General features: G+C 47.5%; 1 protein-coding gene across 1 annotated transcript in view; it reads right to left on the bottom strand.

Moving 5' to 3' along the window:
* Positions 1-2,310: 2,310 nt before the first annotated feature.
* Positions 2,311-15,877, bottom strand: part of PLXNA3 (plexin A3) — a 91,734-nt gene continuing 78,167 nt past the window's right edge. Inside the window, exon 32 of the mRNA XM_028711720.2 lies at positions 2,311-2,557. Within this exon, the coding sequence (XP_028567553.2) occupies positions 2,516-2,557 (42 nt within the window). The 3' untranslated portion in view covers positions 2,311-2,515. The remainder of the gene's footprint in view (positions 2,558-15,877) is intronic.

Here is a 15,877-nt window from a genome sequence, read left to right on the forward strand (position 1 = left end):
GGGAGTCCTGGCTGCAAAGATGGGAAGAAAGTTGGGGGCAGAGAAGATGCAAACACCCTCCTCCCCACCTTGGCCCCTGATTCTTCTTACTGATGCACCTCACACACTTCAGCACACAAAAAGAAATAAAAGGAAAAAACAGGGTCCAGAGCATGATCTCAGCTACCTGGCCTCCTTCTGAGGAACTGCACTGCCAACCTCCAGTCCAGAGCCTCTGGTTTGTTTCAGTGGGGAAGACTTTTGCCTGGGAGAGCTGATCTGTTGATGGCATTTCTACCTTTTGCTGATTATTTTCAGATCTGCCAAAGCAGGGGAATTGAACCACGGGCATAGCCAGGATTTGGGGGGTTGGGGGGGAGGCCTTTTGTTTGAGGAGGGGCAGAACCTTACTTAGCTATGTATTTTTATTGATTGGGGGGCTCCCCCCCCAGCTACGCCCATGCATTGAACCCATGCACCCTAGCTGGCTCTGCATTCCACCCCTGCGCCTCCGGTGATGCCACAGATATCTTTCTGGCTCAGAAGACGGAGCCTAGGCATCTCTACCGTGCCCCCTCCCTTTCCAAGCTCTCCCCGGTCTGAGGATGCAGTTGGCATACAATGCCACTTCCGTACGCGATTAATGTGCTAAAAGCCCCCTGATCGTAATTAATCTTTATGAGGCTGCTCTGAACTTCTATCCGATTCGCATTATAATCTTCCTTTCTCTCCACCCAGAGGCAGAGGGTGTGTGTGTGTGTGTGTGTGTGTGTGTGTGTGTGTGTGTGTGTCAGGGCTAAAGATTTACAGGCAGACACAGGCAGGCTCAGTGGAGTATGGCTGTCTGAGGCCTAGTTCTTGACTGGCTTTAAATGAGTGTTAAATGCCGCTCAGGGCTCCTTGAAGACCACACCCAGGCCCCTCCAGACTGGTGCTGCTCAGCAGGGTGTGCGGGTGTATTGTGACTCAGTAATAACGCATTGGTGGCAGACTTATACTGGACCATCCACATAGCATTTTGCTTTACTAGCTGTTCTTTGATGCTTCCCCAACATTACTGCATGATTGCCACCCAGAGGGGCACAAGAGCGAGTGCAAGAAAGCAACACAAAACCTTGGAACCTTTGTGTTATGAAAAGTTACAAAGATATCAGCAGGAAGCTGGGGAACACACACTGAACGGAAAAGAAACTGGAACTTTTGTAGGTGAAAAGAGTATTCAAAGCAGGATCAAATAATCATGAATGCACAATCAAAATGACTCTTGGAGAAGCTGCAGCTGAGGATGGGAGGAGAACAATATTTTTGAGCACGTCCTTACTTTTTTTAAAAAATCTCCCTGCAAGTAGAAAATTAGCAGAGTGCACGCCACATATTGCACCCCAGCTTCTGCAACCTGCAACCGTACAACTTGAGTTACGAAGTCATCTCTCCCAGAGTGCCGTGTTCGACTGAGGCACTAGAATTCTGGACGGTGCCACTTCACAGAGGAAGGGCTGTGGCTCTGTGGCAGAACAGCTGCTTTGCAGGCAGAATGTCCAGTTTCAGTCTCCCAAGTGGGGCTGGGAATGTCCCCTGCAGAGTTGCTGCCAATCAGTGTAGATAATTCTGCGCTAGATGAAGTAACGACACACCATAAGAGCTTCTTAGTTTCCATACTTCAGGGGGCACCACAACAATGCTGTAGAACGGAGCATGAGAAGCGGGGGCGTGCCAAATTTTGACGTTACACCCGAGTGCTGCTGAAATTTGAGAGCCCAGACTGCTACTGCAAGAGCCCAGAAGTATTCCACCATGTCAGTGGTGCTAGCCAGAAGCGTGCTCTCTCCCTGGATGGGGTGGGTGTGCGGCCTTAAGGGGGCTGAAAATTATGCCTGTCTCCTTTAACAAGCACATGCATGTTCACATTCACACATGCACACATGCAAAGCAACTCCTTTTATTGCAGAGTCAATCCTTTCAGTGTTTGCTGAAAGGGATTACAGTGGTACCTCGGGTTAAGTACTTAATTCATTCCGGAGGTCTGTTCTTAACCTGAAACTGTTCTTAACCTGAAGCACCACTTTAGCTAATGGGGCCTCCTGCTGCTGCTGCGCCGCCAGAGCACAATTTCTGTTCCCATCCTGAAGCAAAGTTCTTAACCTGAAGCATTATTTCTGGGTTAGTGGAGTCTGTAACCTCAAGCGTATGTAACTTGAAGCGTATGTAACCTGAAGCGTATGTAACCTGAGGTACCACTGTATTATCATGGGGATTCTAACCTGTGTTGGTGGTTGAAAAATGAAGTAGTAGTTCTTCCAGCTGAACTAAAGCAAAAGGTACGAACAGGTCTCCTGTGTGGAATATGTTTCTTCAGAAATTATTCCTCCATTAAAAAACACCAGGCAATACCATTTGAAGGTGTTGCATGTGTGGCTGTGACTTAAGGTGAGCGTGTGTTGACTGTGAGTGTGAAGCCTGCAAGAACATTTTCTTGGCTTAACCTACTGCATCCTGCTTCCCCTTCCCAGATTTGGACTCCAAAGAACCCGGAAATTCAGATACATTTCAACACAAGAAGAAAACAAAACAAAAAACCCTGAAAGTAATAGAAAATAGGAAAAAGAAAATTATGTATTACATATTCTATTACATTAAAAAAACAAACCTTTCCAAACTTTTCATGTTGCTTACACACTTTTTAGACATGCATCATTTTGCGACACAGTAATTCAGTTTTACTAGCAAACCAGAGGTTAAACTAACCTCCTTCCAGCCCTGGGAGGAGCGTTCACACAACACACCTACACCCTGCAGCCGACAGGACACCAAGTTTGGAAAGCCTTGAGCTACAGCACAGGCAACAAGTTCTGATCAGCATTATTAACAGCCGCTGGCTTCGCTCTGGCTGCTGCCCCCAAGCCTCTTCTCAGACGAGGAAGCAATTAACAATGTTAAAGGCTTTATTAATGCTGCTGGAAGCCCACAAGGTGAAGCCTAATGAAGCAGGAAGCAGGCGGGCGGCAGTGGCAGCCGTGGTGGAACTGGGGGTTAGTGGCAGGTTTCACTGGCAAATCGACAAGACTTCTTTCTGCACAAGGTCATTTAGAATTTGGGCTGAGAATCAAGAGTTGCTTGAAAGCTTTGGCTGCAGAATCCAAGCTTTCGGTTCCTGGAGCGAATCCTGGGAGCCCAGTCAAATGGGTTTGGCATCAGCATGCAGCACCCTCAGGTAGGTGTTGGGCCCATAACACGTGCCCACCCCGCAGCTCTCCCACTGTATTTCACCCCCTCCAAGAGCCACCATTTTAATTACCCACAATGCCTCCAACGTATCATCACTCTGGAGCACTATGGGAAAAGTTAAATGGCAGCTTTCAACCACCGAGTGCAGGTCGAGTGTGTCCTGTGGCCACACGTCATTGCTAGTGGCTAAATTTGCTAGGGTGCTGGATCTGACCTAGTTCCAGCATCCTGAAGCCTGGAGTCAGCCCTGGATCAGATCCAGCACTAAAGGGCTATGGCCCTTTTGTGGGTGCTCACTCCATCAGGGATGCTTCATATACAGTCATACTTCGGGTTGAAGTAGCTTCGGGATAAGTATTTTCGGGTTGCGCGCTGTGGTGACCGAGAAGTAACGGAGCACGTTACTTCCGGGTTTTGCCGCTTGCACAGAAGGTCAAAATGATGTCACACGCATGCACAGAAGTGGCAAATCGTGATCCGTGCACGCGCAGATGCGGATTGCGTTCGCTTCTGGATGCGAACGGGGCTCCGGAACGGATCCCGATCGCATCCAGAGATACCACTGTACTGTATTAGGTCTGTATGAAACCCACAAGTGCCTCTCCCTGGGAGCAAAAATGCAACAACACTAAATAACCTCTTCATTTGCCGTTCTTTCATGAAACCCCAAGTCTACCACCCGAGGCATCCATCCACCTCACACTGCCTGATAGTAGCCGGACCTGTTGAGAGTGAAGAAATATTCCCAAATAATTTCTTTGTTTTCTGAATTCTGCTGCATTTTGCCAAACCTGGGCAAACACTCGCTGCAGCTTAGTGATGGTCTGTAATCTCATAACAGCCGTACTCTCAGGGCATTACTCCTCCAGTCGTACAATAGCTTGTGACAGACTGCTATGGCACGAGAGCAAACTGCATCCACACGGTATCAGCCAGGGTACGGTTCTCTGGGATGGCTAGACCTTCAGTCTGGTGCCAGCAGCCTAAGGAAACAGCACGGCAGATGTATCCAAGATGCGCTGTGAACTGGGGTGTGCGTGGAAAGGTCATGCGCAGTTGCAGATGGGAAAGTGTGAAAAGGAAGAAGGATGCACCCAGCGCCAGTCGGAGCAATAACATGTGTGTGCAGCAACATGATGACAACTGCATTTGTTTCTTCTTCTCTCTCATGTTGGGTTTCTGCTGTGTTGTTTTAAAAATCTTTTCAGCACATGTAACTTCATCTAATCTCTCTGCAATGCAATTTGTTTGTAATTGGTATTTTGCTTCATTTTGTATGTTAACTTTTGAGGACTAATTTGGGGGATTTTGTGCACAAAAAGCAGCAATAACTAATAATTAAAAAATAATGTTTTAATATGACATCCTCCTCAGGAGAGAAAATTTGGGCAGACCCTAATGTGAATTAAACAAAAAGCACAAAAATTAAATTAAAATGCAACAGCCCCTACAAAAGGCCCCTTTCCCAGGCACCGTTAAAGCTTTTCCCTCAAGGGCACCCTGGAACTCCCATCAGCCCCAGCCTGGCCAATGGTCAGAGGTCACTTCCAGACCTGTTTATCAAACCTTTATCCTAATTTGTTTGCACAAACTTTGCGATGTGATTAGGGGATATTAACTCTCATTCAACACACATTCTAATTTGTTTGCGGGGAGGTTACATGATATTGTGTTAAGCAAGTGTTATCCCACACTTCCCAGTGCATTTCCCCATCACTTTCCTTATTGCAAAAAGGCTGACCTGGCTGGGGATGTGTTGTGGAGAGGGGTTTTTTTTGCACAGCCCGAATTTGCCAGTATGTGATTGAGCCTCACTCATAAACACAACTGCCTGGAATCACCCAGAGAGAATATAGCCCAGCAACATCTAGGAAGGCCTCTGGTTTCCCATCCTTCCACAAGATGCCTGAAGTCAAAGAGTTGTCTGGTTGTTTCAAATCAGCACATGAGCTTCATCTGATCTCTGACTTCCACAGCTCCTGGTCACACAGTGGTTCTCCTCACCACTCACACTGTACAGCACGTGAATTGGGGCCACTGAGCCTTCTCCCCCCAGACACAGACTGCATTTGCACCATACATTTAAAGCGCATTCAAAGCGCATTTCCCCTCTCAAAGAATTCTGGGCACTGTAGTTTGTTAAAGGCTCCTAGAAATTATCACTGTGAGGGGCAAACTACCACTAATGTGAGAGCAAACCCCAGTGAATTCAATAGACGTGGCTGGGATTGTGCTGTAAATCGTTTTTCCTTCCAGTGTTGGTCCAAGATGTTTCGTTGCCTCAAGCAAACCTCTGAATGTTCCCTCTGCCCGCAGGCAAGGGCCAAAAAATTAAACATCCCACTGCAGCATTCCAAAAAGCACTTCCTGCCTTCCTCTCATCCCATAAATTTCACAGTCACCTGCTTGGGCTGGCCTCAACAACGGCCAGTAGTTAAGCTGTTTTAAATGGTGCAGCAGCTTCCCATGAGCTGCAGCCTTTAGAGGCCCCATTGGCCTCTTCCAATAAGGCCAATGCGGCTTCCACCACCTGCTTCCCTTTAAGGCAGGAGTGGGGAGCCTGGAGCACTCAAGCAGTTGTTGGAACTCCAACTCCCATCAGCCTCAGCCAGCATGCCCAATGGTGAAGAATGATGGGATTGGTAGTCCAGCAACATCAGAAGGGCTGCATGTTCCCCATTCCTGCTCCACAGCTCAAGTTCTTAGTCTCTGCCACCGCAGGTGAGAGAAGATGCAAGACCAGTTAAAGGCACTTTCCAATTTCCTTGTAGGTGGTGTTGCGTTCAGCACTGTTTCAGACAGTGGGCACCCACACCTGCCCTTTCGCAGCTCCCACACCTGCCCTCTTCCCTCTTCTCTTTGTCCTTGGCCTGGGTTGAAGAGGAGAAAGTGACCCTCACTAGACAGATTCTCCTTCCCAGGGAAGGAAATGGTTGAGTTGCAGCTGCAAAAAGTGACATATGCAAGATAGACAGGAGAGGGGAGGTCAGGGGAGGGGATGTACAGAAGGGCAGAGAAGAGAAATAGCCAAGGAAACGGAGGCGCAGCCACAGGGAGGGAAGTGAGTGCAGTATAGTCAATAGGGTATTGAACCAGGGACCCCGGAGTCACATCATTTATTTGGTTGGCACCAATCAATCAGAAATCATGACATTTTCTCTCTCTGGAAATGGTTTCCATCTGACTTTTTGGCCATCTGGGTTCCTCCTTCCCTGCTCACAGCCACCTTTCCTTTTCATTTTTCTTTTTTAAACATCAGGCAAGAGGGTCTTGCCTTTGTTTCGCCCACCTCACGGTAGGGAAATGCTTGATCATCCCAGGCTGGGCCTGGGCTGAGCAGTTAGCGCTGCCAAGCCTCTTGCTGGCTTAGATGTGCATTTCCCAATGGGTTGCGAGGACTGGCTTGTTGGGTTTTTTAGCTGCGTCTGTAGTAATCTGAGCCTCTTTGGGGTTTGGATCGCTGCTCCATTGGTTGGAGCCTGTCGCAAAATCAGGCTGCCTCCATTTGGGGTTGATTTTGAGAGCCTCCTGTGCTTTGCACAGAAAAGAAATTTCTAGCAGCGAGGTTTCTACTCTGGCCCACTTTAACCCATTCCTCTCTCAGAAATGAGACTTCTGTCCCCTTGCTGAACTGGGGAGGGGTCCTTAATCCCCTCTCCTCAAATGAGCTATGTCTGAAAGGGTGGGAGAGAGAACCTTTCCCTTCCTCCCCCCCCCCGCCCCCTCAGACTTATTCTGAGATCATTGCCCCCCTCCCCCTCCTCAGGATTTATATCTTGGCTCTTTTTTCTCTCTGGACTTTTTTGAGACAGAAACAATAAAATTTCATTTACGAGGCCATTAGCGGCGGCTGGCGGGTGAAATCACCAACTTGCGGAGGGGAGAGGAAGGGTGGCTGTGACAGGCCCTGGGTAGGATTGATGCTCCCCCCGCACGGCACTCTGCTCTTGATAAAAATGTTATGTGGCGCTGCCAGCCACTAATGGACACCAGTGACTGGTGATGGCATGAATCACACATCGTGGCAGTTCGGGAAATGTTGTAACCGCACAGCAACGCCCCCCCCCCCACTACTGGTGATGTGTGGGAAGCCTATTCTGCGATGTTAGGTGGTTACAGCAACCCAAGTCATAGGAACTGAACCCACCAACCATTACACTTTCCTTGGCACCCCCGTGCCATTATTCTGTTGTCTGCACCTCCTCAGGCTCTGACCCCTAAAGGAATCGATTCCTGCAGGTACATTCAGGAGGGGGAGTAAATAACCTTCCTGCCGAGTTTTCTGTATGCAGGCCTAAGCTCATGAAGGCTGGAGGGATACTTGTGGGGTATGACAGTGTGCCTATGGGTGCACATGCTCATGCAACCCCTCCAAGAGCCCAAATAGGTCCAGTGAAATTTATTTGGCGTTTACACCCTCCTCCAATTCAGATAGCATGCAAAGCCCTAGACGGCCTCGGTCCTGTCTACCTAAAGGAGCTTCTCCACCCCCATCATTCTGCCGGGACACTGAGGTCCAGCGCCGAGGGCCTTCTGGCAGTTCCCTCATTGCAAGAAGTGAGGTTACAGGGAACCAGGCAGAGGGTCTTCTCGGTGGTGGCACCCGCCCTGTGGAACACCCTCCCTTCAGATGTGAAGGAAATAAGCAGCTATCTTATCTTTAAGAGACATCTGAAGGCAGCCCTGTTTAGCGAAGTTTTTAATATTTAATGCTGTGTTTTTTTTAACACTTGATTGGAAGCTGCCCAGAGTGGCTGGGGAAACTCAGCCAGATGGGTGGGCGGGAAGGAAGGAAGGAAGGAAGGAAGGAAGGAAGGAAGGAAGGAAGGAAGGAAGGAAGAAAGAAAGAAAGAAAGAAAGAAAGAAAGAAAGAAAGAAAGAAAGAAAGAAAGAAAGAAAGAAAGAAAGAAAGAATTATTATTATTATTATTATTATTATTATTATTATTATTATTGTTAAGTTGGCCAACAGTTTGGTCAGACCTGCAAAATTCCAGCTGGATGGCATCCCCAATTTCTCTTTCTCAATTTTTACAGGAGCTCTGTTCTGTTTTCAAGTTACCACATGGCCTAGGGCTGCTGTCTCTGCTGGCCTAAGGAAGTTGAAGAGGGCTCCCTGCGCTACAGCCCAAAATGACTGAAGCTCGCTTCCTGCTTATGCTAAATCCAGGCAGCTTTTAAGAGAGAGGTAAAACCTCCTTTGGGCAGACTGGCTGCTTGTTTTACACTCACTAAAGAACACATGTCCAGTTTTAAAATGGCTGCCTCCTATTTTCTATTACAATTTAACTATTTTTACACAGAAAGAAGTCAAAAGATTAAGTACCCTTTTAGTGTGAAAATGTATGAAGACACCGCTCCCAATTGGGGTATTCTTATTAATGTGCAGTATTTCCTCCAAATAATGGTAATATTTGAAATCTGTTGCATTTGCTAGTTAGAGCTTGGAATTTCAAATACAGTGGTACCTCGGGTTAAGTACTTAATTCGTTTCGGAGGTCTGTTCTTAACCTGAAACTGTTCTTAACCTGAAGCACCACTTTAGCTAATGGGGCCTCCTGCTGCCGCCGAGCCGCCGGAGCACGATTTCTGTTCTCATCCTGAAGCAAAGTTCTTAAGCAGAGGTACTCTTTCTGGGTTAGCGGAGTCTGTAACCTGAAGCGTATGTAACCACTGTATGCAAATAGGGGAGAGTAAAGGGAAAGGATTGGTCTACTGGTTGGTGACATCACAGCAGCCTTTCAATAGCTTCTGGGTTCAGCCATGTTCTTAGTGGGGTGGTAAAGTTTTGGGGACTCCCTACCAAAAAGGAAGAGTCAGATTCTCTAAACATGCAGATTAGCATTCAGCCTCAGAAAAGGTCAACTATCCCATCCAGTTTGCTTCATACAATAGGCAAGCAGAGAGTTCTGAATCTGGCTTTCCCACAGGCGCCCACTGCCCTACAATGTCCAGAAGAGCATTCTCTTCCATCTAATACAAATTTATTCTGTCTGGGCTTTTTAGACTGTCAGCATATGGGTGGGGCGGACACAGACAGTGACTGGAACAGGTAGCCCAGATGACAGATTCCTCACTCTCCATGTTGCTGAGGGATCTTCTGTACTTAAACCACCCCCAACCCTAAGCACCTTACATTAGGCCCCGAATCCAGCTAAAGTAATCCTTATTAAGTCCCATTAAAACCAATCCAAGAAGGTCTTAATGAAGCTGATCAGGGCTTTTTCCAGGTGGGTGCCACTGCCATTATAAGAGAACAAGGGAAGGGTTGACAGTTTCAGCACCCCTTTTTCTAGAAAAATAGCGCTGAAACTGGTGATGATGTTTGCAAGCCCATGTTCAGCTTTCTCGTACCATTTATTGCGCCCTGGATTCTTGGGGTCTAGCGTGAGCTTGTTCATCCCCTTCCATCTCTCCACCCTCACATGACCCTGGCAGATGGAAGCAGCAGAAACGGAGGCACACACACAAAGAAGCCTCTGGCCACTGCCTGCTCTGCTTGATTATTCATTATTCATCCCCCTCTGTGGGCAAACAGCCGACACACAAGGTTAATGGATGGAGTCAGCGGTGGGATTCCCTCACCTTCCTCTCCCCACAACCTACATAAAACAATTGCCAAAGAGTCAACGGTTTGTTGGTACTACACAGTGGTGGCACACCTGGGAGATGGGACTCCCAATTATTACCAAATCCTCAATCCCCGTTTACACAAATATTGCTCTGTGGCAAATCACCTGTAACGTAACATTTGGGATGGAAATGTTGGGTTGGCCTAGTTAAATTCCAAGTGGCTAGTTCGGAAGATCCTTCCCAACTGTGGCACATATAAATCATATGGAAAAACTCAGGGATGGAACTGGAAAATGCCACTGCACAGCCGCCTTCCCATAGCTGTCAACCTTTCCCCCTTTTTTTGGGAAATTCCCTTATTCCAGCACCATTTCCCGCTGCTTCCCGCTGCTATCCTGGATTGTTAGATATTCCGTAGACTGTCCCTGGGACAGGTGAGGCTGCTGATCCCTTATTTTCAAATCTGAAAGTTGACCGCTATGCGCCTTCCTTCCACCCAGCAGAGAACCAGTGGAGTGGAGTGCCAGACTGGGAGGCCAGGGTTCAAAGCCCTACTTAGCCATGAGGCTCACTGGGTGACCCTGGGTCAGTACCTCAGCCTAGCCCATCTTGCAGGGTTGTTGTGAAGCTGAAATACAAGGGAAAAGGGGGGGGGGGGAACCACGTAGGTCTCTTTGAAGGAAAGGTAGGGTATACATAAACAGAAAGAAAGTAAATAAATCCTTCTGCCATAAAGATCTAGTTTAGATTTTTTTCCTGTGAATCAGCATGGCTTCTTTTGCTTTTTGTGTGCCTTGGGAGAGTACAGATCCAGAAGTAAATGTGAATGTGTTTGGCGTTGCAGCTGCACTGTAAACAAACCCAATGTGATTAAAGCCTATTATAATGGCCTAAAAAAAATCTCAGGGTGTTTCTTGGGGTCAGTTTAACACAAAGCAGGCAGGGGAGGCCTCAATAACATGTAAGGATTGTGTATTAGGTGTGCTGGGGCAGAGGATACTAGCAAGCATGGGCAAGTCTGTTCATTTCAGTTTTGTTCAATTTCTCATTTTCCCACTCTTTGCATTTCCATGCCAGCCTGAGAGTATTATTTTTTTTAAAGTCTGCATGAAAGTTCATCAGCATTTTAGGGCAAATTTATCCAAATGTGCACATTTTTGTATGCTGTTTTGCCTAATGTAATGCATCTGCATATCTGAAGAAGTGTGCATGCACACGAAAGCTTATACCAATAACAAACTTAGTTGGTCTTTAAGGTGCTACTGGAAGGAATTTTTTTTATTTCGTTGCATCTGTATAAGTTACTTTCACTAAACATATGCATTTTTAATGCAAACTGTACCCTAGTATATGCATTTTCTTAATTTGGCTGGGTAAGTGTATAGGGGGAATGTGAACTGTGAAGGACAGCTGTTTTTCAATTCTTTTATGGTTTCAGAAAGTGCAAATATGGGTAAATTTGCCTTTAAATGCAACCTGAATCGCCTTGCTCCTCCATCCCTGGGTATAGACCAGACATTGATCCTTCCTATGGCCCCTCTTTTTGTCTGGGGAAATGTTAAAAGGGCATGGCATTAACAGTTCCTTACATTCACCATGCAACATAGGTTATGTTCTAGTAAGAAAAGTTTATGGCTTGCCCCTTAATCCATAACACAGGCTAGCTGTAGTTACTCAGCAGAGAAGGAAGAATACTTTGCCTATGTGTAGGGGCACTCTCTCCAAGGCCAAACCGGCTGGGGGAACAAGGTCCCAGAGCTCAGCAGTGACCTCTACCTAAGGTGCAGATTTGCTGTGCTGCCACGAGGCAGGAGGCTTCACCAACTGCGTAGAAAATAACTTCAAAGGGTCCGGATTTAGACAGCTCCCATGGGATTAAAGACAGAAACGCTTTCCTCCCCATAATAAGGGATCATCTTGAGGGTGGCAGGGGTGGAGCTGCAGAGAGACGGGAGGAGAGGGCCTGTCAAGGATGGGCTGGGAATGAGAAAGAAAGCAGAAGAATTTAAATTTCCCCTGCTCTGAAGATTATATATCATGGATGATGGGGCAGCCAGGGGGGTGCATGGGGAGAGAGAGACAGGCAGACAAAGAGACCTTAAGCAAGAAAGGAGCTGTGAAGAGGCCAAGATACATGTGGGGGGCACGGATAAGATGTGGGGAGAGGCACTGCAATGGGAAGGGCACACTTGCCGCTCAACAGCAGGATTCAGCTGCTGCCTGTCAGAGAAGCGAGTTTAATGGGACCGGGCATTTCATTTCCCTGAGTGGCCCTTTGTGGGCTGCGCTGTCAAGGCTGATGGATCCAGATTGAATTAGCTGGGGATGTAGATGTGGCATTTACAGCTCTCCCCCCCCCCCCCGCTTTCTTTTTGAAAGCCCCAGGGTAAGAACCACCAGACACTCCCTTCTTCGCTTAGCCTTTTTTTTTCCTGGGTGGGGGGTGGGGAGACCCCAATTACTGCCCTCTGCCCATGGCTGAGTGACTACTAGACAATAAGATCAGCGCTGCTGCCAAGTAGGAGCATCTCACATCCCTGCTAAGCCATCAGTTGTGCTGCAGTCAGGATGCCGCCCCAACCATCCACTAGCCCTATTTTGGCCTGGCCATTGGCAAAAAGCGCAGCAGCAGTAGAATGCCAGAGAGAACTAGATTCAGCAGAAGGGGCAATAGCTTCTCAGCCTGTGCGAAGACTTTAACTTTGCTATATTATCATTTATTATTCATTGCATTTATACCCTGGCCTTCCCTCAAAGGAAAACAACAACCCTGAGAGGGAGGTTAGGCTGAGACACTGTGACTGGCCCAAGGTCTCCCAGTGAACATCATGGCCAAGTGGTGATTTGAACCCCCACCTCCCAGGTTCCAGTCTAACCACTACACCTCTGCTATGTGCGGATGGTGTTCCCTTTTAAGGTTTGCCCCTTAAACTCCTATTACAGTTGTTCCCAAACTTTCCGCCCCCCCCCCCCACTACAGAGCACTTGAAAATTGCTGAGGGTCTTGGCGGACCTACATTATGATTTTTCTTCCAGCTGTAGCAATTGTAATGCACGATGCTATTTGATTCTTAATTATACTATTATCACTTCTTTTATTTCTTGTATATCATATTACAATTTGAATTTCAGAGAATGCAAACTGTAATGCAGTAAAATACAATCCGAGAAATAAAAAGATGCAATAAAAATACAATTAAAATCAAAATGAATATTTAATGTGATGGATGTGCCATCTCTCATCTCTAAGCACAAATGCAGAGACGCCACAGACCACCTGCATGAACCTCTGCTCTATTGCACCCGGCTAAAATCAAGCTTCCTTACCTTGGTACCTATTACAGGTGACAGGGCAATCCTTTACGTGTCATATATGCCAGTTTCTATAACCTCCACCAGTTAGCAGTTAAAATAAACAAAATACACGGATTATTGCTCTTGTGAAAGGTGACTGTGCTGACTTTGCATACATTTAAGCTCTACTTAAATTGTGATAGACTACTTCTAATTCTAGCTTCTGCTTTCCCTCCTCCACCCCATTGCACCCAGGTGTATTATACGCCTCTCAACTGCATTCAATGAAGTCCATGAAAGCTTATGCAGTAAACCAGTGCATTCATTTTTAGGTTGCACTAGTGCACTTCTGTTCTTCCGCCAAGGATCCTTACTAGGTGAGGTGCCCCATCCGCCTTAAAAGACACTGCTGTGGGTGGCTCTCCAACTCCTATGGGGAAAGGCAAGTGCCATATTGTATTGCCTTGAATAAAAACAACGAAATAATTAGAATTTATATCCCTCAGCAAGTTAACAGTTGACAATAAATCTTGGCAGCTGCACAATCTGAAGTGGCAAACTCGGGCACACACTGATCCTGTTTGTTCATAATTATTAAGGCAGGGGAGAAATTCAGTGTAGCCGTATGGCCATCGTTCCGTCAGCACAAGCATCTCATATCCCCCCTTCCCCCACGCACTGTTCTGGGGTTTTCCTGAACCAATTTTTATGGGGGGGGGCGTTCACAGGAGAGGAGGGAAGCCCATTGTTCTAGTAGGTCCTTGCACTAGCTCCCAATAGTTAGTAGGACTTGTTAGCCCCAAGATTCCCAGCTGACTAGAGTTTATCAGGAACGAACATGGTGCTGGTCAACACTGCCCAGTTAATCCCAATTTGTTCATCCCTTGGCAGGGGCAGGAGAAACAGACCAGTATGCTACTGTTAAGCTTGGCTTCCTGTTGCATCTGAAGATGGAATCACAGTTTGTGGCTCCCTATCAAGTCATGATCACTAGCCACAGCCTCAAAACCAGAGTTTGTTGTTAGATTACAGATCCCGTCATGTTAGGAAATGACAAACGATGACCCCAAGTTTGGAGATAACAGGAAGCGATGCTTAATTGCACTTCCCTGGTCTGATTCTCCCAATCATGCTGGGGTTTGAGGGGAGTGAAGAGGGAGCGATCAGGCAGTGTGCATGGCGAAGTTAAACTAGTAACCTTTTGCCATTGTGTTATGGGACACTTGTAGCAAACATTTTAGAAGGTGCTTTCTCTGTGCAGTGGTACCTCTGGTTGCGAACGGGATCCCTTCCGGAGGCCCGTTCACAACCTGAAAAGAATGCAAGCTGCGTCTGCGCGTGCGCAGGTCACGTCACAATTCGCCACTTCTACGCATGCGTGTGACGTCATTTTGCGTATCTGCGCGTGCGCGAGCGGTGAAACCCAGAAGTAACCCTTTCCGGTACTTCCGGGTCGCCGTGGGACGCAACCTGAAAACATGCAACCTGAAGCAAACATAACATGAGCTATGACTGTACAGTGGTACCTCGGGTTACAGACGCTTCAGGTTACAGACTCCACTAACCCAGCATTAGTACCTTGGGCTAAGAACTTTGCTTCAGGATGAGGACAGAAATCGTGTGGCGGCGGCAGCAGGAGGCCCCATTAGCTAAAGTGGTACCTCAGGTTAAGAACAGTTTCAGGTTAAGAACAGACCTCCGGAACGAATTAAGTTCTTAACCTGAGGTGCCACTGTATTAGCCTTCCCTAACCTGAGGCCCTCGTGATGTTTCGTACCACAACTCCCATCAGCCCCTGGGGTGGAACAGGCTGCCCTACATCACAGTCATGTAGACATGTTTTGACCTACATCCCTTCTCCTCCCCCCTTCCCTAGTTTATTCTGGCAGTTAAAAAACTCCCCAACTTGGTAAGTCATATTGATGCTTAGGAGGCACAAAACAAAGCCCCCTCCTCCCCGCAGCTACTCAGCACCCGGAGCTGCTGCTAATGAAGGCCCCTGATGCAGCCATGACTTATTCATAAAGCTGCCACCAAAACTTTCCTTTTATCTTATTGCTGCCTCCCCTCCCAGGCGCTGCTGGTTTGCCTCACTCCCACATCAAAACACACACACGGGCACACAAGACACACGCGGTCCTCTCCCCACCGTCAGGCAGCCACAAATGCCTGGGGAGCCCACAATGCATTCTTCGCTCCAGCCCCTGGGTCCTTTCCTAAACACCAGAGTCTGAAGGGTGGGGGAAATCTCAAGGCCACAAAATGAACTCCAAAAGGCCCCCCTCCCTCCCTAAGAGGAAGGAGGATGCAGACTGCTCACAACTCCAGGGGACCAAACCTACTTCGAAATGAGCACCTTAAAAAAATGTGCACTCCAGCTTAATGCAGGTCAGTTGCTCCTCTTCTATGCAGTTTATCCCACATCAGGCACAGAGGACTTATCCACTCTTCCTCTTGCCCCGCTGCTTTCCCCAGGGGAGGGGGGACCGCTGTTTAGTGCATAGTCAGGTTTCCTCCAGATTACAATTTGTTTCAGACTACATGCTAAAGAGGAGGCTTTCCCTTGGAAAGGAACAGATCAAGGGGAAAGCCGCTCAGATACCTATGTTTTCTAGGCATGGCACAGGAGGAAGTGTGGACGAGCCCAAAGTCAAAATGCTCAGAGAAGAGTGGAAGACCTGGTTCACCCTTTCCCAGCCACAGTTTTCTATGTATAAAAGTTGGAATAAAGTGGAGATTTTAATCTGCATAATTGCAGATATGGAAGCAGAGGGGGTGGGTGTTGCAGAACAAGCTTCTTGTGCGA

The sequence above is a fragment of the Podarcis muralis genome, chromosome 17, assembly GCF_964188315.1.
Source record: "Podarcis muralis chromosome 17, rPodMur119.hap1.1, whole genome shotgun sequence".
Classification (NCBI taxonomy): Eukaryota; Metazoa; Chordata; class Lepidosauria; order Squamata; family Lacertidae; genus Podarcis; species Podarcis muralis.